This window comes from Mus caroli, chromosome 7 (genome assembly GCF_900094665.2).
Source record: "Mus caroli chromosome 7, CAROLI_EIJ_v1.1, whole genome shotgun sequence".
NCBI classification, from domain to species: domain Eukaryota; kingdom Metazoa; phylum Chordata; class Mammalia; order Rodentia; family Muridae; genus Mus; species Mus caroli.
This window is the reverse complement of record NC_034576.1, coordinates 47,119,878-47,142,429: the sequence shown is the minus strand read 5'-3', so window position 1 is coordinate 47,142,429 and position 22,552 is coordinate 47,119,878. Positions and strand designations below refer to the sequence as shown.

The following is a 22,552-nucleotide window of genomic DNA, read 5'->3' as shown; positions in this document are numbered from 1 at the left end:
TTTTTGGCTTTTTCGAGACAGGGTTTCTCTGTGTAGCCCTGGCTGACCTGGCACTCACTTTGTAGACCAGGCTGGCCGCGAACTCAGAAATCCACCTGCCTCTGCCTCCCAAGTGCTGGGATTAAAGGCGTGCAACACCACGCCTAGCTGTTGGACCCTTAATAATAAAAAAGTTCGAATAGTCCACAGGCTGGGCTGAGGCAGGGTGATTGCTTCAAGTCTGAGGCCATCCTGGGCTACATAGCTAAGCAGTAAGTAGAAACTATAATAGTTTGGGAAAACAGCTTGGGTAAGTATTAATGCGGGTGTGTGTGTGTGTGTGTGTGTGTGTGTGTGTGTGAATGGAGCAAAAGTGAGGCTGGACCAGACTGCGCATCATTGTGACGGTGGCGGGCGAGCCAGACCCAAAAGAAAGAACTTGGTTCAAAGATTGACAAGAAGAAAAGGATGAACAGGGAGTCCTTCGGTTGAACTCTCTCCTGCTTGGCCCTATTTTGTCAAGCAGAAGGGAAGGATTTTTGTACCGCAGAAGAAAGCTGCCGATAATATCGCGCCATCACCGCTAGCCCCACTAGTGCGCATGCACTCGATCCTCAGGTCCAGCCGATCCTCCCGAGAAGCTCTACGCATGCGCCAGCTCAAGGGGCTCCGTAAGGAGAGACCCGGGCGCCATCCCCTCGGAGTGCGCTTGCGTGAGTCCAAGAGCCTGAGAGGGCGGGACTTGCAGGAGGCCGGCTCATTTGCATTTCTGGCGGGAAAAGGCGCGTGGTGAACACGCCTCTTCCGTGCCATTCGCAACCGCCGTTCCTCGCTGGTGTCCCTCAACTGAGTCCCGAGAGTCCCGACTCCAGGTACGCCCTGCCTGTGGCGACTTTCATGGCAGGTTCCCCGGTAACATCACCTGCCAGCTCCTTCAAAAACGCCCCAAGTTTTGAGACAGGGTTTCCCTGTGTAGCCCTGGCTGTCCTGGAACTCACTCTGTAGACCAGGCTGGCCTCGAACTCCGAGATCCGCCTGCCTCTGCCTCCCGAGCGCTGGGATTAAAGGAGAGCGCTACCGTGACCCGCTCCCTCAGGAAAATCCTAGTGGCAACTTCGGCAATCCTGTCAGACTCTTGAAACTTCCGGTTGCTTTTTGTTGCTTGTTTTCTATTTTTGTTTGAGACAGACCCTCCAAGTGCTGCCCAGGCTGCCACGACCTCATGATCCTCATGCCCCAGTTTTAGGATTACAGCTCTCCCAGATGTGCCCATCTGCAATCTTCTAGAACTTTTGAAACCTAACACTTAATCTGTTTTGGTTTTGTGGGTAGGGTAGGTGTTTTTGTTTTGAGACAGGGTTTCTCTGTGTAGCACTGACTGTCCAGGAACTCTCTCTGTAGACCAGGCTAGCCTGCGTGCTTCTGGTTCCCACGTGCTGGGATTAAAGGTGTGCACCACCACTGCCTGGCTTTTGTTTGGGTGTTTTTGGTTTTTGTTGTTGTTGGGGTTTTTTTGTTTTTGTTTTTTGCTTTTATTTTTTGAGTATTTTGCCAGCATGTTTGTATGTGTGTCAGGTATGTGCCTGTGGAGACCAGATGGTTTTGTATCCCTCTGAACTAAAATTGCAGATGATGAGAAGTTCACATGTGTCTATGTAGTGGGACTCCAACCCATATCTTATCTAGAAAAGTAAACTGTTAGTCCTCTTAACGACTAAGCTACCTCTCCAGGGACTCTCTAGGGCTTCAGTAAATTGCCCAGACTCTACTCAAAACCTTGCCTCAGCCTCCTGAGTGCTGGTATCACAGGTATAGCCCACCACACCAGCCGCTAGGATTTTCTAGATATCCCATCAGAGTCTCCCTCAAAAACCTGTCAGAGACTTTTCCTCTGAAATCTTGGTGGGGATTTGGTGTTCCAGTCCTATCTGATACTTTAGCAATCTGTAGTTGCCCTACAAGTTCCACCAGGGACTCTGAAATCTAGTGACAACCCAGAAATGCAGCCCTTGAATTTTAGTCCAGGGGTCCCCTCCAGACTTCCTCCATGTTTAAAACCCTCAAGACACTCACCGGCCACCTGATATCCCTTGTTCCTCAAGATTTTGTCCGAGTTTCCCCTTGAAAGAGTCTCAGAAAGCCTCTCCCGTCCCTGGTGCCTTCTAAAAGCCTCTGAGATGGCCTGCAGGAGGATCTCCACTAGCTGAAGACCAGCCTGCTTTACACAGCTTCAGAAGGCCCACTACAGCTACAGCTACATAATATATATTTAATAAGCCCCTGTCTCCAAAAGTCAGATGATAATGTCTCCAGAAAACATGAGGCTGCCGGAATACAGGCAAGGCAGAGTGAAGGCTGTATTCCCCGAGGAGAGGGAGAGAGGCTTCTCTCCCCTTCGGAGACGCAGATATAGGCTGGATTACACCAGATTCAAAATAGATTAAGGCGGGTTTACGAGGAGGCATCAACCTCCACCCACCTCACACGTGGAGGTCAGTGAAGTCACACATCCAGGCTAAGCTTAGCAAAGGCATCTTATAAAGCTTAGACGGGGAGTGATAGCGTGCCAGCTAGGGGCTGGGATTACGTCCTTACATGGTCAAAAGCTGAGGCCCCGGGCGGGCACTTATGGGTGGGTAGCTGGAAAGTGGAGAGGAGGGGTGAAGACAAGTTAGCGAGTTTTGTCCTTGTGGGCAGAATTGAGGGGAGAAGAACAAAGGAGGTTTCTTAGCTTTTGCAGGGGATGAGCAGGGGTTCCAAACAAAGGGGAGCCAAGCAGAAGGAAACCCAGGCCCTCTCTACCCTTAGCCCCAGGGACACTGTTGCCTAGCACCTAGAGGGATTACTGAGAGTGCCTCCTTTTCTCTTGAAAGTGACTGGCCAGCTGGGCGGCGTGGTGGCCAGCACTTGGGAGGCAGAGGCAGGCAGATTGGGTTTCTGAGTTCAAGGCCAGCCTGGTCTACAAAAGTGAGTTCCAGGACAGCCAGGGCTATACAGAGAAACCCTGTCTCGGAAAAAAAAAAAAAAGTGACTGGCCAGGCTGTAATAGAGGCAAGACAGCACTGTCAGGGTGCAGAGGAGGGAGTCCCTGTGACCACAGAGGCCTGTGAGAGTCAAGCCCACTCATAAAAATAGGCCTTGGGGGTGTCCGCAGTGGTTAAGAGCACTGAGTTCAATTCCCAGCAACTACATGGTTGCTCACAACCATCTGTAATGGGATCTGATGCCGCCTTCTGTCATGCATGGAAATAGAGCACTCATATGAATAAATAAATAAATAAATAAATAAATAAATAAATAAATAAATAAATAAATGCAGCCAGCCTGTGGATGCTGGGTAAGGGACATGGAGATGGCTGGTGGAGGAGAAAAACAACAGAGTCGAAGAGCCTAGAGAGAAGGCCCGGTGGTTAAGAGAACTTGCTGTGTGTCAGCATGAGGGCACATGCCTTTAGTCCCAGCACCCTGAAGCAGGTGGATCTCTTGAGTTCAAGGCTGGTATTCCTGGCAAGTGTTAGGCCAGCCGGATCTCCAGAGAGAGAGAGACTCTTTGTTTGGGAAAGAAAAGAATAAGAAGCCACTGAGACACTTACTACTTTTGCAAATGACCCAGTTTTGATTCTCAGATGGCACCTGGCAGCTCACAACCCTCTCTCTCCAGTTCCAGGTGCTCTGATGCCCTCTTCTGACCTCCACCACACCACAAAACACATTAAAAAAAAAACAAAAAACAAAAAGGGTGAGAAGCAGGCCTGGTGATGGCCATGCACACTCTTGCCGAGGCAAAGAGATCACAAATTCAAGGCCAGCCTGGCCATCTTAGGGTGGCGTTGTTTCCAAATACAAAGAGAGCCGGGGTGTGTAGCTTAACAGTAAAACACAGGTATTAATCATTAGTAAGCAGCTGGCCTGGGGTTTGATCGTAGAGCACTTGCCTAGAATCTACCAGTGAAAGATTGAAGGTGACTCAGTGATAAAAGTGACTGGAAGTAGGGAAGAGCACTAGGAGGCCAGCAGTCCACAGAGGACCCCATGGTCTGCCTACAGGCAGGGAGGGAGCCTGCTGGACTGTAGTCAGCTCCAGATAGAGTGAAATGTTCTAGAGAACAAGAGACAGGAAGGCAAGAGTCCCAAGCAGAGACGTAGTAGGAGCAGTAGGCCACTTTACCAAATGGCATGCAGGTTAGATGACTACTAGACGATATAGCATGATTTGGGGAGAGAAAGCTGCTGGCCCAGGCCACACTGTGCCTCTGTTGCTAGACCCAAGCAGGCTCTGACTCAAAGAAGCCACAGCCACACAGGTCAAATCTGCAGCCTGTGGGAATGGACTGGAACCTGGCAGGAAGCTGGGACATGGGCCACAGAGAACAAGGTGGGCCTGAGGTCGGACTGTGAAGAGACCCAGAAGAGAGCAAGATGGAATCTCTAGGACAGGAATGGTGACTTGCTGGGTTATGGGGAAGAGAGGTGGCCTCAAGCCCTAGGGGCAACAGTTGACCCCACCCTCTTGCCTCCCCCTTTGATCTTGCTGCTGCCTGCTCTCTTCAGTCCTCAGGTTGCCATCCCACACCTCAAAGCCATAAAAACAGGTTGGAGCTGGGATGGGGATGGCAAACAGGTTCTGAGAACCCTGAGGGCCTCGGGCAGAGATGGAGCAGTTTAGTCAGCCGAGAGTGTGGCCAGTCTGAGGAAGCCATCACTCTGCTTGTCCTTGTAGGAGCTATCTGGACACCCTTTCTTTTCCCCAACCCTCCTCACAGTGGAGGGAAGCTGAGAGCTTCGACAGCAGCTGTAGAGGAGCATCAGGAGTGGTCCATGGACCTGCCGGAGGGCCAGGCTGGTGGTCCAACTGCACAGAGTAAGTGTCTGCCTGCAGGAGGAAGAGGGGGCTGTGGGTCAGGCTGGGAGCAGGGGAGATGCTAGGGTGGGCAGAAGCAAAGGATGCTGGGATAAGTGTCAACTGTGTGCCTGTCACATGTCTGCCCTATCTCCTCTCTGGAGGGCTATCGGGGACAGAAGGCTCCACACACTATAACACCCACACTTCACACATCTTACTTTGGGTAAAACAGGTACCCTGTCACCTCTATCCCTCCTGCTGCACTTGCCTTCCCAACACTGGTGTCTGTCTAGCACCTGCTTAGTCTAAGATTCTCCCTGGAGCATGGCTGTACAGACCCTGCTCCACTCGTGTGTGTGTGTGTGTGTGTGTGTGTGCACGAGCACCCACGCAGTGCAGAAGATGGAATCCAAGGTTTTATGTGTGCTAGGCAACCAGTCACTACTGAGTTGTGATCCCATCTCCCAGTGTTGCTTTTGTTTTATGAGACAGGATCTGGCTTTGAACTCTCACTGATCCTAGCCCAGCCTCTCAAGTGCTGAGATGACATTCGTGCTCCACCATGCTCAGCTCACATATTTAACTATTAATTTTTTAAAAGAGAAAAGCTGGGTGGTGGTGGTGGTATGCACCTTTAATCCCAGCACTCAAGGAGGCAGAGGCAGGCAGATCTCTGGGTTTGAGGCCAGGCTGGTCTATAAAGCCTGGTCTATAATTCTAGGACAGCCAGGGCTACACAGAGAAACCCTACCGAGAGAGAGAGAGAGAGAGAGAGAGAGAGAGAGAGAGAGAGAGAGAGAGAGAGAGAGAAATATCTGGCATACCTGGCAAAGGGGTCACACCTATAGAACTGAAGGGTCTGAGGCAATAAGAAAGTTTGAGGCCAAATCAAGCAGGTGGTGTAAATGGTATATCAACTGATTTTATGTAACTTGGATCATATACCAACTGTTTGCTGTGTTAAGCCTCATGGAAACATGCCAAGTTATTCCTGTGTTCATAGACATCCTTGAGAACTAGGGTGTGCCTTACGCTAACAGAACACTCCGTCCCAGCTTGGCCTGCTTCAGTGCAGGAGAAGAAGCACTGCAGCGGGCCTCTGCACACTGGTGCTGCTGCCCCAGATCAATGCCTGTTTTGCTGTGGGCAGATGCAGACAAGTGGGCGTGGGAGCCAGCACGTGTCAGCTTTCGGAGGCAGGTGCTGGCTCACTGACGCCTGTGGGCCAGCCTCTGTCTCTATGTCCCTGACTCCTGTTTTCTTCCCTGCCGATCTCCGTCTCTGCGTGCTCTCTATCTCAGCAACTCTTTTCCCCAAGAATCACCCTCCTTGCTCCACTCTCCTGGTTTCTCTGTCTCCATCTCCTGAGGCTGTGCTAACAGGGAGGCCAGCCTGATGGGGTAGGAAGCTCCAGCGTCTATATAGGCAGTTCCCACTAATGCAGGAACACCTGTCTTTTAGGCTCCGGGGAGTCGACAGGTGACAGGTGCGCCTGCAGCTTTGCTCAAGGCTGAGATCTGCACCCCAACCTCAGGGGTAACCTCTGCAAATAGGAGGGGTTTACAGGCAAGACACCAGCATGCTAATAAGGCTGGCTAGCTTGGGAGATGACTGGCACCTAAACCTTGCGTGCACCAGCAGAGGGCGAGCAGCCACCAGGAACTAGGACCATGGCCAGGTCAGCTTCAGAGATTGCAGACTGAAAAGGAAGAACACACCCACAGGGGAAAGCCAAGGCTGAAAGACAGGGATGGCAAAGAAGAGAGAAGGTGCTTGGGACAGAGTAACAAGATTAAGATAGAGTACAGGATGAGGGGAGAAAAGGGACTGAAGGACACAGGACAGAGGCTGAACATGTGAGAGAGGTTGGGGAAAAACGAGAACAATGGTCCAGAAAGAGCAGGGTGGTGGTCATGCACGCCTTTAACCACAGCACGCAGAGGCAGAGGCAGGTGAATCTCTAAATTCAAGGCCAGCCTGGTCTACAGGGTGAGTGCCAGGACAGCCAGGACAGCCAGGATGCCAGGACCACACAGAGAAACCCTGTCTTGAAAATCCAAAAAACAAGGAGGAGAGAGAGAAGGGGGGGGGGGGGGGGAATGGAACAGTGTCTTCCTTCAGGACCTCTGGAAGGGACTATGCGCCATTAGCCTTTCTGGGCCACAGCACAGAGTCCTCCTCTGACACGGGACGGTGGAGAGCAGTAGGCCAGTTGAAGTCTACCTCCCCAAACTAGCCTGCCCTAATGCCTCCCATGGGAGCCAGAAGAGTCCAAGTCAAACTGGGGTACAGCATCCTGGAAGTGTCAGGGTGAGAGGAGGGACTCTGTGCTGGAAGGTGCCTGTGACCGTTTGTGCTGCCTGTCTGCCTCAGACTCCTCCTCTGTAGGGATAGGAGCTGCTGTGGTGCTGATGCTCTGTGAGTCCCTGTAGTTACAGACCACGCAGAGGCCCACCCACATGCATCCATTTCTTCCCCAAAAGGGAGGGGGCTTTCTCAGAGGATACTGCTGAGACTCAGAGGGGGTGGGGGGCAGGACAGGGGTCTCTAGTGCCAGCTCTAACCCTGCAGCCATGTGCAATGGGCACTCATCTCAGCAGGCCAGGCTGTCAGAGGTATGAAAGCCACCTCCAGCTTGGAGAAGCTCTGTTTATTGAGTGCCTGCTGTATTCATGTGATGTGAATATAGCTGCAGGCCAACAGACCCTGGAAAACAGGAACATAGGCAGGCACACAGTGGGTCTGAGCCAGGTGAGAGCTGCCCTACCAACACACACAGGCCACACACACATATGAACACACACATGTAAACACACAAACACTCCACATTTGCATAGACACATATGTGCACATACATCGACACACATGCATACACATATTGCACATACACACGCCACACACACCCAAACACATCACACACTCACTCTGACACTCACACACCCACACATGCATGCATGCGCTCACATCCTTACATATGCAAAAGGAACAACCCTCTCAGCCCTCTTGAGGGGGATTTTACTGACACAGAAACAGACCTCCCAAAGAAGAGGCTTGCCACAGACATGCTGCAGAGCTGCTGAGTCAGGGGAGTCTGGCAGGAGGCTCAGCTCCTAACCAGTCCCCTGCCACCCCCTGCTTCCACACCCCCATCCCTCCTCTTTATCTTGGTGTTGGCCCTGAGCTCCTCCAGCTCTGATGACGCCATGCTGAGGATGTGGAGAGGAGAGACTTGGTCCCTGGGGCAACTGGGAGAAGGGCTGCAGCGGGTGGGATCGATGGAGGCTGCCCACGCCTTATTGGATTGTTCCTGGCTCCTCGGCCACCTTCATCCTGCCTCCCCCTTGCTTTCCTCAAGCCTGGTCCCCCCTGCCCATCATAGCCTGGGAGACTGTAGGAGGGCGGGGCTAAGGGTCATCTCAGAGCTCATTAATATGGCTCCAGAGTCCATCGGCTAACCAAGCCTTAGGCAGACAGTAGGGGGCATCTCCTGGCCTAAGAGATGGGACCCACTTGAGAGCAGTGACTCAAAATCCTCCCTGTTGCCACCTCACTGGAAGCCTCCTGCTGTCCTTTACCAGTTCCCACCACAGAGCTCTCAATGAAAGTCCCCCAGACTCACCAGAGCCCAGGCATTAGGATCATGCTCCTGGTGTCTCTGCATTCAGAGGGGACCCCATTTTCTCTACAGTGTACCTCTGGGAACAGCCCGAGGAAGCGAGTTCCAGGCCACTGCCCAGCCTAGAAGAACAGATCCTTAACTCCACATTTGAAGCCTGTGACCCTCACAAGACAGGTGGGGGCTGGGGATCCACAGGGAGGGCTGGGCCCGGGCCCTACTTAGGGGTCCTTCAGGAATAGGTAAGGGCATGGGTCAGGGGATGAGTAGGGGGGCTTTGGCCCCAGGTACGTAGTTAGTCTCTGGCCTTGTTACAGCAGTGGCTGCTGCCCTGGCTAGTGCTCTTTTGTCCACTCTGAGATGGACTGGAAAACTTAACTCAGGAGAGGGACTTGCCCCAGGTGGCTCTGCATGCTGTAGGGCAGGCGTGTCATCAGGCGTGCTGATGACAGACACTGTTCTTAAACCGTGGCCTGTCCCACTGGCCATTGCCCAGTCCAGGCCTTCCTACCATGCTCTGTCCCAGGCACTGTGACTGTGGCCCACCTCCTGGCCTACCTGGAGGCTGTGACAGGACAGGGACCTCAGGATGTGCGCCTCCAAACACTGGCCCGGAGCTTGGACCCTTATGGAGAGGGTGCTGGAGCCACTGTGGAACTGGACACCTTTCTGGTGGTCATGCGGGACTGGATTGCTGCCTGTCAGCTGCAGGGGTGAGTCCCTACACCAGCAGCCTCCCACCTAGGAAGACTTTCCTCACGTCTGCTCTGCAGTCAATATAGTTAGGCCCAGGAACCCCGTGTGGTTGGCTTGGGACTAAGGAGTGACATCTAAAAGGATACGGAGGGGTGAAGGGGTCTGAGGACCAGCTGCCTTGGGTGATGGTGCAGGGGTCCGAGTAGAAGGAGCAGGGATGACCATAGGAAGGGCTGCCCTTCACAGCCCAGGCCCTGCCATCTGGCTTCACCCTTACCCATAGCGCCTCTCTCCCTACAGCCCTCCCCTCCTCCATCACCCCACACCCCTGTAGGCACAGGTCATGGCTGTGGTGACCACAGGGGACCTGAGCCTCTTGCCTTTGATACAGGGGATTAGAGCGGGCAGAGGAGACCGCCTACGAGGGAGCCCTGGCTTCTCCACACCTGCCATCTGGTGAGACTATTTATAGAAGGCGCTGGGTGGCAGGGGTCAGCGGGGGTTAGCAGGGACTTCTCATCTACTCGCTCCACACAGCAAGGGCTAAAGAGATCTGGGGCCTTTGCTCAGCCTGCAGCTGTGGTGGCTTTCTGGTGCCTTTGGGACAGTCCCGCTCTGGACTTCAGGCTCAGGTTTTCCAACCCTTCCTCCCATCTCCAGCCCTAGTGTAGAGCCTGAGGGGACTGCAGCCTCCACGGTATCTAGCTGAGGCCTGGGGCACCCACACTATGAGATCTTCACTTGGCACAGGGCAGTCTTGGCTCCCCATCCTGCCCCACCACACACACCTTGTACACCTGCTTCCCTTCCCTTGAGAGCAGACATCTGTCCCAGCTGTATCCCAGTCCTATACTGGGGTGCTGGGTGCCCAGGAACTCACACCTCAGAGGTGTATGGCTAAACCGTGACTTTACAGAACCCAGACTGTAGCTCTCTTGACATTCTTTTTTTGTTTGTTTGTTGGTTTGGTTTCAGAGGGTTGTTTGTTTGTTTGTATTTGTTTTGTTATTGTTTCTTTGAGACAGGGTCTCTCTCTATAACTCTGGCTTTCCTGGAACTCACTATGTAAACTAGGGCTAGCCTTGAACTCACAGAGATCACCCTGCCTCTGCCTCATTCCTGCTGGGATTAAAGACTTGCAAGACTTGAATCTTGAGGCTTCTGTCTTGGGGGGCAGGGAGGGCTGTGAGCAGCAGGGGGCTAGGTCACATAGACAAAGAGAAAGGCGGAGGGTGAGGCTGGAGAGTGCCCAGGGAGAGAATAAGGGAGTGGTAGAGCAGAGAGTCCAACAGATGGCAGGCTGCTAGTGTGGAGGCCTGAGGAGGGAAGCTGGGACCAGGAGAGGAGTGCGCTTGGGAAGTGGAGGTATCTAGCCCTCCTGACTGGTTCAGAGACCTGACTGAGCTCCAGGCCAGTGTGCACAAGCAGCCTATAGAATAAGAGTAATTCAGCCCAGGGAACCCCAGAGCTACACATTAAGAAACTGGGAGGCCAGAATCCTGGGACAGTCCCAGGGTCCTTGGACACCCCAACATTTAATTTACCAGAAACTCCAACCTCCTGTCTCTTTCCAGCGTGCCCAGAAGCTGAGGAGTCAGCCAACTTAGAGAGCTTTGGAGGAGAAGACCCCAGGCCCGAGGGGTGCCTGTCCTCCCCTCCCCCCTGCAACCCCACTCCATTTTCTCCAGTCTCTCTGGGGTGCGGGAGTGGGGAGACTGATGTCGGCCTAGGAGAGCCTTGGGCTTTCCTTCTGATCTTCCTCAGAGGAGCATTTTCTGACTGCCCGCACCTGCCCCACCTAAGGAAGCTGTGGGGGGGGGGGAGCAGGAGCAGGTTGGTCACCAGACCCTTGCTGTCCTCAGGCCTGCCACAGCTGAGCTGCTGAGCAGCCTGGAGGACCTAGAGCTAAGCAACCGGCGTCTTGCTGGCGAGAACGCCAAGCTACAGCGCAGTGTGGAGACTGCGGAGGAGGGCTCTGCGCGCCTAGGGGAGGAGATCACAGCCCTGCGCAAGCAGCTGCGAAGGTTAGGGTTAGGGTACCCGTGCCTTCCTCCGTGACCTACCCTGGGCTGTGTGGGAGCCTGGGATCTGGGTACTGCTGGCACTCTCCCGCCCAGCCTTGTCTTCCATCTGCCTCTGTCTGGGGCTTATCTCCTAGCCTTTGGCTTCAGTCTTGACTGCCTCATTCCGGTTTTACCCTCTTTCCCACCCCGTACCCCGTTTCTTCCTTTGCTGTATGGCCCCATGCTCCCTTCCTGAGTGAACACTGTCTCCACCCCACACTGCACCCCAGTCCCTTCTGTGCCCCTTGGCCTATCTCGTGTCTGCTCCCAGGCTCCCTCTGTCTGTCTGGCATATTTTGCTCTGCTCTGCCTGTCTCCCCTCATGTCTGTGCCACCTCTCAGTACCCAGCAGGCCCTGCAGGTGGCCAAGGCTTTGGATGAGGAGCTAGAGGACCTGAAGACTCTGGCCAAGAGCCTAGAGGAGCAGAATCGCAGTCTGATGGCCCAGGCCCGGCACACAGTGAGTGCTGGCAGGGCACGTCTGGCTGCAGAAAAAGGACAGGTGAAGGGGCAGAGGTTACCTGAGTTCCCGATCCTGCTCACCCCACACTCCCCCAGGTGGCAAGAGTCGTGCCTCCACCCCCACCCCAACACGGCCCACCCCCACAGCCCAGCTCTTCAGTAATACAGGCTCTGACTGCATCCCTGGGTCAAGGAGGGTACTGGCACTGGAGACTGATTCTGTTCTCTCTGGGGTGGGCCAGGAGAAGGAGCAGCAGCACCTGGTGGCTGAGGTAGAGATGCTACAGGAGGAGGTGAGCCGAGGCCCACCCACCTTCAAGGGTTCCTACCCCTATCCAGCAGACCCAGCATCCCACATGCTGTGATAGTCCCTGGGGGGGATTCATGGGGAGGCCCTGGCCAGTTCTTATGTCTGCATCATGGTGCCCTCACCATCAGGGGAGCAAGCCAGTGGTCTCACCTCATGTGAGGTTTAAACTAGAAAATGCTTAGAAAGTTCCTAACTCAAGGTAGGATATATAGGATGTGCACAGTAAAATCCAACAAGCTGGTGGTATAGTGTTCCGTGCCTGCCATCCCAGCACTCAGGAGTTTGAAGCAGGAGGATTTTGAATTCAAGACTAGCCTCAGCTATGTAACTAGACTATCTGAAAAAAAAAAAATGTCACATGCCTTCGTTTATATCAGTGTGTTGGAGGTGGGTTTGATCTCTAGCAATGCAAATGAAACTGCAAACACTTATAAAACATTGTTTTAAGCATAGGCACTGAGTCACCCCAGGAGCACGATAGGCCACTTCCAAAGATGTGGCTTTCTTTCTTTCTTTTCTGAGCTTGTTTGTTTGTTTGTTTGTTTGTTTGTTTGTTTTGAGACAGGGTTTCTCTGTGTAGTCCTGGAACTCACTCAGTTGACCAGGCTGGCCTCAAACTCAGAAATCTGCCTGCCTCTGCCTCCCAAGTGCTGGGATTGAAGGCGTGCGCCACCACTGCCCGACCCAGAATACTTTTTTAAAGAATTTATGTCTATGAGTGTTTTGCTTGTATACATGTCTGTGTACCATGTGAGTGCCTAGTGCCTGCAGAGAGCAGAAGAGGCTGTGGGATCCACTGGAACAGATGGCTGTGAGCCACCATATGGGTGCTGGGAATTGAACCTGGGTTCTCTGCAAGAGCAGTCAGTGCTCTTAACCGCTGAGCCATCTCTCCAGCTCCTGGCTTCTTAAGCGTGGATATGCTGAGAGTGGAACCCAGAATCTTGCACATGTTAGGCAAGCAACACTGAGCCACATCCCTGGCCCCAGTGTAACAGGGTCTCACTCTGTAGTGCAGGATGGCTTTGAACTCACTGAGGTAAGGTCTGAGACTACAGGCAGACTCCTCCTTTCCCAGTCCCTACCAGCTTTTTTTTTTTTTTTTTTTTTTTTGGTTTTTCGATACAGGGTTTCTTTGTGTAGCCCTGGGTGTCCTGGAACTCACTCTGTAGACCAGGTTGACCTTGAACTCAGACATCCGCCTGCCTCTGCCTCCTGGGTGCTGGGATTAGAGGCATGCGCCACCACGCCTGGCTCCAGCTTTTTTTCCTGCTTGTAGCCTCATAGTCACAGATGGCTTAAGGCAGGGTGCATGCGCCCACAGACACACACACACACACACACTCACGCACTCCTGCCCCTCTGTGTGTTTCAACAGCTAACTCACCATATCTTTGGCTGGGGAGGATCCCTTAGCCACAGCTGCAAGGGAGCCTGGAAGGACGAGGAGCTGAAGCAGCCAGATAGGGGGGGTTGGGGCAGCTGTTTCTATAGCAGACAGGTTTTCTTGTCACTGCCCCCAGGGCATGTCATGCAGGCAGCACGAGTCAGCTATGTGAACTGGCCACCTGCACCCCTGCCTTCTACCCCCAGGCCCTGTGCCCTGCAGAGGGACTTCTAGGCATGCAAGTTCAAGCAGAGCTAGAGCTATTCTCAGCCCCTTGCTGACCCGCTGCAGCTGCCCACTGAGACCTAGAGATTGAGATCTCAGGTTACACTGCAAGGCCTGCTGGAGTAACAGGATACTCAGTCTCCCAAAGTCTGGCCGCTGGCTGAATCCCAACGATCTACAGCCGGTGCTTCTGCAGGAGGCTGCATGGTGCTGAGATGGCTTTTGGGTCCCACCAGGTGGACAGGTGTTGACACAGCACTCCCAGCTGTCCTTCCTCTGCCCTTCACCCAGCAGCCCGAGCTGCTGAGATGAATGACACACTGGTGACTGGGAGCAGGGATGGGGCTAGAAAACAAAGAGCTACCTGGCCTCGTCTCCTGGGCTCCGGAGGAGGGTGTGGCTTGCTAGACTTCAGGTGTTTGCTCATTTGTTTGTTTAAGACAGGGTTTCTTTGTGTAGCCCTGGCTGTCCTGGAACTTGCTCTATAGATCAGGCTGGCCCGAACTCAGAGGTTTGCCTGTCTCTGCCTTCTGAGTGCTGGCATTAAAGGCATGTGCCACCACTGCCCAGCTTTGGTTTTGTTTTTTAAGACCAGGTCTTGTTATATAGCCCAGGCTGGCCTGGTATTAAAAATTATCCTCCTACATCAGCTTCCCTGGTGCAGAGATGACAGCTGCATTTCCCCACACCCAGCTTTGGGCCACTTTCTTCTTCAGTCACACTGGAGAGCTGTTGTAGATGCCTTTTCCTGACCTCAGTGTCTCCCCTGGGGAGGCTCAGCGCAGGCACCACCTCCTTACCCAGCCCTGTGGCTGTTCCACCACCCAGCTTGAGTCTCTCAGTGAGCCTTGGGCTTAGCGTAATCTCTGTCTCCCTTGTTCCACTTCTGGTGCCTACAGCACCACCACTTCTCACGTGGCTTTTGTCACCCAGAGTTTTATCTGCCCACCCCCACCCCCCCAGAGGCTGAGTGTTAGAGGTGGGACTGGGCATCGCACAGATGGGGCGGCCTTGCCAAGTCTCGTAGCCTCTGTTCAGTTCCTCCTGTAGAGGTGAAGGGAAGGATGCTATTAATGGCTATATAGCCACACACTTACAGAGCCAGTGTAATATGGACAGTCCAGCCTGACTCTACCCACCTGCTTGCAGTGGGGGAGAGGGCAAACACTGTGAAGTCACTACAGGGGTCCACATCTGGGGGCATATGTCTGCCACAGGCCAACACCCTAGGTGGAACACAAGAAGACCGGGTGATTTTGTTGCCAACTCTGGAATTACATTTTACTAAAGGAAATAAGTTGTCATAAGTAGGTAAACACTGGGGTTGCTCCAGGCAAAATGGGAGATTTGCTTTAATAAAATGACTGAGTTAGACAAGAAAGCAAAAGAAATAAAGGAGGAACCAAAGTCTAGTTATTACAGTGGGCATGAGGGTGAGGTGTGATGGCTCATACCTGCCTCCTGCTAAAGCAGGAGGATTACAAATTCAAAGCCAGCCCAAGCTATATATTAAGACTCTGTGTGTGTGTGTGTGTGTGTGTGTGCACGTGTGCGTGCGCGCACATATGCGCGCGCGTGTTTGCGAGTATTCTGGGCTCACTATAGTTTTGTATGTTAGGAAGCATGAGTTTCTTTAATTATAACTGTTCATCGCTAACATTTATATCTGGTGCATGCCAGGCACTGCTGACTCAACTCTAATGTCGGTAATCATTCACGTTCACTGGCTTGTGCTAGCATGAGTAAGAGCTGTGTGACCTGAGACAAATTACTCAGCCCCTCTGTTCCTGAGTTGCCTTGATCTAATTAAAACTGGGAAAAGAAATGGAGTCACACATGCAAAGTACTTATTAGTACTCATTCACTCATTTAGCTTCCAGGGACCTCATAAAATCCAGTTATCACCTCATCGGTGGGGAAACTACCTATGGAGAAAGGGCAGCCAAGGTCCCTGCAGGGTGATGGAAGAAAGGGGCTGACTGGAGAGCAGCCATGGCAGTGAATGGCAGCTGTCTGCCTCACACTCCTGATTGGTGAACATGGCTGTCCTCCCTGCAGAATGAGAAGCTGCTAGCTGAGAGAGATGGAGTGAAGAGGCGGAGTGAGGAGTTGGCCACAGAGAAGGACGCCTTGAAGGTGCGGCACATGTCTAGGACCTGAGGACTGCTCACCTCCCTGTACCCGAGTCAGCGCTGGAGTTGCTGAGAACAGGCTTTTGCGTCAGAATCCACATGTCACATCCTAGGCAGTCAGCTGGAGTCCCCCTCAGAGCAGCTGACACCCACGGGTGTCACTGGCAGCTGAGGGAAGACTGGACAGGGACGGTGCAGGGAGGAGGGTGTGCAGTGGGAGGCCAAGGGGAGATGTGGGAGGCCTGTAAAGAGATGGATAGGCTCTTTCCTTGGCAGCGGCAGCTCTGTGAGTGCGAACGACTCATTTGCCAGCGTGAAGCAGTCCTCTCAGAGGTGAGGGACAGGGAGGGGACAGACCTGCCCTTAGCATGCCTTCATAGCCCCTGCCTTGTGTGGCAGGAGCCCACCCAGGTCTGGGCCTTAGCCAGAACAAGGGATTCTCCCAGGTTACAATGTAGCCTGTAGGGTCCAGGCTGTCCCAGCTCAGCCAGCCCCCCTTCAATAGCCTCATGTCTTGGGGGACTGAGCCCTGCCTCAGGTAGCTTTGTGTTCCTTACCCCAGCGTACCCGCCATGCAGAGAGTCTGGCCCGGACCTTGGAGGAGTACAGAACTACCACCCAGGTAGTACCTGAGCCCATGGCGCCCCTTCTGCCCGTCTCTATGGGTTCTTTGCAGCTGGCTTTTCTCCCTACTAAGTACTGCATCTCTCTGCCCCTCCCTCCTCACCCTGCATCCCTGACCTCTACTGGCTCTGTTTTGTGTGGACATTTTCCCCATAGCACTCACCTCTCTGGGGGCAACTGTCTCCCCTGGGCAGAGTCCATCCGTCTGTCTGGGTGACTCCTTTGTGTGTTTTTCTGTGAATATGCCCACCTTAGAGTCCCTTCTGCCTTTGTGATGTTCGGGCTATGTCTGGTGCTCTGGGCTTCTGAACTCTTAGTCCTGGACTTTTGGCCACTGCTGCTTCACCCTGGTAACAGGCAGTATGTGTCGGCAAGAGCAGTGTGTGGGCTCCACAGGGCCATGCTCTGCTTCTTACAGGAACTAAGGCAAGAGATCTCAAACCTGGAGGAGCAGCTGAGTCAGAGCCAGGAAGGCCCAGAGGAGTGAGTGGTGTTCAGGAGGGAATGGGGATGAGTGAGCCATGGATCATGGAGAGGGGAGGAGCGAGTGGATGGTTGGGCCTGACAAGGGTAGGAGAGGGCTGGGCCACAGGGTGAAGTCTGTTCCAAAAGCTAGGCCTCCCCTGTGTGTGGCCAGGCTGCTGGGAGGAGCTGAGGCAGGAAGAGTAGGCTGGATCATGGCCCTGCCCCCATCACTAGACTTGGAGATCCAAGCTATCCGACAGGTAGGCTCTGCTTCCATGGGAACTCTCCATGTATCCCTGTGCAGACTCTCACTCTGGCCAGAGCAGCGCCTCCTCATCGCCTGCCCTTCTCCAGCTTTCTCTGCCTTAGCCCCAGCCCTGAAAACCCCAAGGCCATGTTCCTTAACATCATCCCTCACCAATCTCTGGTCCCACCACCGATTTCCTCCACACCTGTTCCATATCTTTCCACCTATTGTCTTGTCCCAGCCCAACACCTGTGCCTCCCTTCACCTCTGTCCTGCCTAGGCCCCCACTTTTCTCTGGCCCTCCCAGGTTCACATATAGCTTCTGCTTCCAGGAGCAGGATGTAGCCAGTGCTGGCCTCTCCAGTCCTCTGTATGGAGTGTGGCAGTGGGAAGAGGTGGAGGCGGAGCCTGAACCTGAGCCTGAGCCGCAGGAGGAGGTTGAGTTTCCCTCTGAGGACCCTGCTAAGCAACAGGTACTCAGAGAGAGGCCCTGAGCCACAGGAGTCCAGGGGCCCCCAAGGCTCTACCCTCTCTGCTCCTTTGCTGTGTCTTGCTGTGTTGTCTACTCAGTGAGCTTGCAGAGAGCCTGATGCAGGCAGGGGGTCCAGCCCCAGCCAACAGAACACATCCCTGCCCTCAAGGGACAGACAAAGTCAGGCTCCCCCATAGAAAAACCTGTCAAGATGCGCTTATTCATGGTTGTACATATTGTGAAAGACACGAAGTGTCGTTTTAAAAAGCTGCATGGTGATAGTGGCGTATGCCTTTAATCCCAGCGCTGGGGAGGCAGAGGCAGGCGGATCTCCGAGACCAGCCTGCTCTACAGAGCAAGTTCCAGGAGAGCCACAGATACACAGAGGAACCCTGTCTTAAAAAATAATAAAAGAGAGAGGGGGGTGCGGGGGGGGGATGGAAGGAAGGCTTACCACTAAAATGATGGTAAGCTACACAGAGGCTCTATCTGAAGAACACCAGGGGTCTTTACTATGCTAGGCAATTACTCTACCGCTGAGCAGAAGCCCCTGTGTACTCCTGAGCTGGCCCTGTATACAGATGAGTCACCCAAGACAAGTGACCCCAAATGGTCCAGTTTAGGTAGCAGCTGGCCTGGGATGGAGGGGGTGTCTGCTCCAGCTGGGGGACAGTAGAGGGAAAGTGACCTTGTCGTAGGACCTGAGATGCTTGGGAACATAAAGCCACACCATGGTCTCGGGTGACTCGGCAAAGGGTCTGTCTCCAGCTGTGAGTGGGCAGGATAGGGACAGGGCAGGAGGGCGGTCCCGAGAAGGGAGGTGGAGGAGGAGAAGAAAAGAAGGGGGGGCAAGATGGCCAGAGAGCTAGCTATACCTCAGCTCCCAAGAAGTAGAAGCAGGAAGATAGGCACTCAAGGTCATCCCCAGCCTCTGGAACATGGTGAGTCCACGCCAGAACAGGATAACAACAGAAAGTGTCAGGGTGGTGGAGTTGGTAGCTGAGGGCACAGGCACACAGGAGGCCTCTCTGGAGAATGGGCCCTGCAGAGGAGTAGGGGCATCCAGAGACCCCCAGAGGGAAGAAGGAAGAAAGTACTGAGCCCCCTCTTGACACCAGCTGGTGCATGGGGGAGGGACACCCTGGGGACATCAGTCTCTAGTCCTGAGAAGGAGTTAGAGTCATCAGTGCCCATGGCATATCTGGCTTTCCGTGGGTGCTGAGAGGGGGTCCACGGAAAGTTTGGAAGCTTGGATCCCCAGGGGCCATCTACATCAGTCTGGACCTCAGGTAGTGGGTACCTTGCTGGAGCTGGGTCAGAGTCCAGGAGACCAAATCTTGATGTTCTGCAGACAGCCTTGCAGAGAGAGCCGGTGCATGCTCTAGAAGGAAGCAGAGCTCCATGCTTGAGGTAAGGATCAGGTTAACAGTCCTCCTCTGCCACCGTGATGTAGTTCTGACTGTCTGCACGAGTCACATCCCCTCCTCCATCTAGTCTGTGGCTGTCTCAGAACCCTGGACCTGCCCTCAGTACATCCTGACCCTGGCAATTCCAAAAAGGAGTGGGCAGAGGGACCCCAGGGAGTCCAGGGGCTCTGGGAGGCACCCTAAGGATCAGGCTGGGTTTATAGTTGTCACCCTTCAGGGAGCCAGAATTACTGAGAAAATACAGATGGGGGCCTTGAGGGTTCCCAGGCCTGGAAGACCCCACAGGCTCCAGAATCAGTATTAGGCACCAATAAACAGGCTGGTGTAAGCCTCCATGGGTCCTGGGAGTCCAGCTCTGAGACTGATGGGGGTGTATTTTGAGGCCTTACTCAGGCTTTGAGTAAGAATGGAAAGCGCTGGATGTCTGGTCTCAGCGCCTTCAGCTTCCTGTGGTGCCCCCCTCCTCCAGACTCCTGCTGCCACAGCTAATGAGGCCCCTACACAACCTCTAATTGGACTTGTCTGGGCAGAGCTGAGATTGGGCTGGCTCAGGGCTCTGATCAGTGTGACCTCCTACGTCATCAGGATGGAGGGAAGAAGGGACTTATGCCCTCTGGGTAGGACTGCTACCAATACATTTTCAGGGTGGCAAATGCTGGAGCCCAACATGGGACAGGGCTGGGGCCTGACTGCAAAAGGCTGGGGACTCAACACCCCTTGATGTGAGCATTTCAGGGGGTCCCACAGCAGTGTATAGTGGGACCGGGCTGGGAGCAGCTGTGTGCCTGAGGCTGCTGGCTTGATGGCAGCTACAAGATTAGGTCCCTGATCCTCAGTGACGCAGAGGCTGGTGTCAGGGACACCTGGGTCCCTGGGGAGCCAACCAGCCTCTGAAGCTTCACACTAGCCTCAAAGCATGGGCTTAGGGTGTGGGGGTGGCACTGACACACCCAGAGAAATGATTTGGACATGGGAGAGTCCAGATAGTAAGGTACCAGGGCTGGGAGAGGGGAGCTGGACACCCAGTCTCTAACAAGACCCGAAAGACCAGGGCTGAGAAATGACACAGTACCAGTACTCTCACGGGTGCCCAGGGTTCACACAGCCTGGGGTGTCTGATTTGGGGGCAAAGTAGGAACCTTGGTTCTACCTAGGCTCTGCTGGAAGGAGACAACTAGGAATGCCTGGTTCAAGGGCTTCTGAGCCTTTTGGGGATCACAAACTCCAAAATTTGCTTTTTAAAAATTTCTGAGAATAGGAAAAGAACAGGGAGATAGGGTGTCCAGTGACTTTGTTTGATATAGGTTGTCCAGAAGACAGGAAGAGGAGGAAGAAGAAGAGGAGAGCTGGGTCCTGGTAGGCAATCCCTGGAACCTGTCCTATCCCCAGAAACTGAGGACCTAATCCCAGCTCTTCCCTCAAGCTTGTCCTCCTCAGGAAACAGACAGAAAAATCATTTGGTCAGGAGATAACAAGGCCCTCGCTGCAACTAATGAGAGGCCGGGGTCGGGAGGGGGAGGCTGAAGGCAATTGGCAGCCAGAATATTCCCCGGAGACCCCAGCTACATAGAGACAGGCTGCAGTTTCCACTCTGAGCCTGGGATCTCATAGATGCCACCCCATTTGCATCACAGACTCCCACACTCGCCGAACAAGGAACTTGTGGGCTCAAAGATCTGGCCAGACTGCCTGGGTCTGGGCTCCTCCACCCTTGTCTATGGCAGGACAGGTAGAGGTCTCAGCCCAGCTCTTGTCAAGGGGAGGTAAAGGACGTTGATGATCGATGAGGCCAGGGTCTGCTGAGAAGTGTAGGACAGGCGCTGGAGTCCTCACCACCCTGTCACACTCAGGCCCTCACTGAGGAGACCCAGCTCCTCTCTGTTCTCAGTTCACTGCCAGGCAGAGTGGGCGCCAGACCTAGCAGTTGGGAGTGGCATGCTACTTGGTTTATCACTGCTGGTCATTGTATTTGGAGCAAATGTGGGCATTAGAAGACTCTGACTGGCAGACAGGTGGCCCTTCCAGAGAGACAGAAGGAGGGGTAACAGGCTGGCACTGGGAGACAGCTTAGCCATAGCATGTGTGCCCGGCATAGGAACACACCCCTGTAAACCAATGCCCTGGGGGGTGGAAACTCAACAGGATGAGGTGGGAGGAGGGAGAGAGGTGCCGGCTGAGATTCTCTCGCCCTTGTTAACTACTGTGTCATAGGCACTGTTCTTGCCCTGCCTGCTTTCCCCATTCACTCACTCACCCGGCGAGCAGAAGGCTGTCGTCATCCCTGACCAGCGGGGACACATGACCTCCTGTGTAGTCTGCATCCAGGGTGCTGACTAAGGGCTGCAAATTTAGTGACTGGGTGTGTTCTGTCCTTCCTCCACCCAGGCTGACCCTTCCAGCCCTCTGGGAACCCCTCACCATAAACTTGCCCTAGGAAGCTCTCCTGAGAGGTAAAGAGACACTTGGGAACTGGGAAGGGACTTAGGACAGACCGAGCCTAGTAATAATGTCTGTCCCTTCTGCCTTCCAGTTGCCACATTGTGCCAGAGATGCACCAAGCCCTCATGCCTGTGGTGAGAGACCTGGTACCAGTTGAGAGGTCACGGACCCAGCACTGTCTGCATCCCCAGCACTCCCCAGGGATCAGGTGTGCCCTTTAAATGTCCCCAGATGCAGGTGGGAGTGCCATGAGTTTGTGAGACCCATCTTCCTGGGGCCACCTTCAGCCTCTCCTGCCTCCCCTCCAGAATCAGCCAGCACCCACTGGTCCCCACACCTGTCTTGGGCTTGCTGCTGCTGCTGCTGCTCTCCATCCTGCTGTTCAGCCAGTCCCCGCCACCCACCTGGCCACACCTGCAGCTCTACTACCTACAGCCGCCACCAGTGTGAGGCACCCTTCCCAGCAGACGGCCCACCCCTTCCCACCACTGTACCTCCTCCGTGAGCATGGGACCCACATCCCTAAGTTGTGTTATGTGACCATGGCCTCTCCTGGCTCTCTCCTGTTTCTTAACAATAGCGAATCACCCAGTAATGACTTCACAGGATGATTTCCTCATCACACAAGCTTGGGGGAGGAGGACAACTGGGCCTCCGCTGGGTCAAGAGGGAACCCAAGGTCTCTAAGCTTTCGCCATCCTTCTCTCCTGCTTTGGAGGCTGCTATTGTAGCATCATCACAGGGCAGGGCTGGAGAGAGCTTGCTGTCCCTGAGTTGTATCTCTTTGTGGTAAGCCAGGCAGGTTCCTCTGCTCTGAGTACACAGCCTGGGCAGTCAGAGTGTGTCTGAGCAAGCAAGCCAGAGGCTTCTCTGACAGCTCCTCAGTGGCAACTTCATGAAACATGGGGCTAAGCAAGACCACTGGCTTGCAGACTCTGAGCTCTGGAATTGCCAGACTGCTCTGAGTGAGGCCTCTGGATCATAAGCACTCCAAGCCAGGACCTTGCTGCACCCTCAGCTGCACTCAGTTTCCCCTCCTTAACACTGGCTCCATGGTTTACAATGCCAGGAGCCTCTTGGAGCCTTTGGACTAAGATGGGTGCAGCCTGAGAATACACACACACACACACACACACACACACCTGCATACGCATGCGTGCACTAT

General features: G+C 54.0%; 1 protein-coding gene across 3 annotated transcripts; it reads left to right on the top strand.

The window, feature by feature from the left end:
• The first annotated feature begins 791 nt into the window (after positions 1-791).
• Ccdc155 (coiled-coil domain containing 155) lies at positions 792-21,973 on the top strand. Of its 3 annotated transcripts, none has more exons than XM_021167812.1 (20): positions 792-851; positions 4,700-4,840; positions 8,511-8,615; positions 8,965-9,151; positions 9,526-9,590; positions 10,709-10,775; positions 10,997-11,158; positions 11,540-11,657; positions 11,902-11,952; positions 15,640-15,717; positions 15,990-16,046; positions 16,276-16,335; positions 16,756-16,820; positions 16,975-17,062; positions 17,382-17,522; positions 18,873-18,931; positions 20,253-20,304; positions 21,334-21,398; positions 21,479-21,595; positions 21,696-21,932. In XM_021167812.1, exons 2-20 carry the CDS (start codon positions 4,798-4,800, stop codon positions 21,835-21,837), a joined length of 1,722 nt encoding a protein of 573 aa, XP_021023471.1. In that variant the 5' UTR covers positions 792-851; positions 4,700-4,797; the 3' UTR covers positions 21,838-21,932. The 3 variants fall into 3 exon arrangements, with proteins under 3 accessions (XP_021023471.1, XP_029335711.1, XP_021023472.1); XM_021167813.2 differs by having other exon boundaries at positions 816-851; positions 4,743-4,840; positions 21,696-21,973; XM_029479851.1 differs by lacking the exon at positions 11,902-11,952 and having other exon boundaries at positions 21,696-21,973.
• Positions 21,974-22,552: the final 579 nt, after the last annotated feature.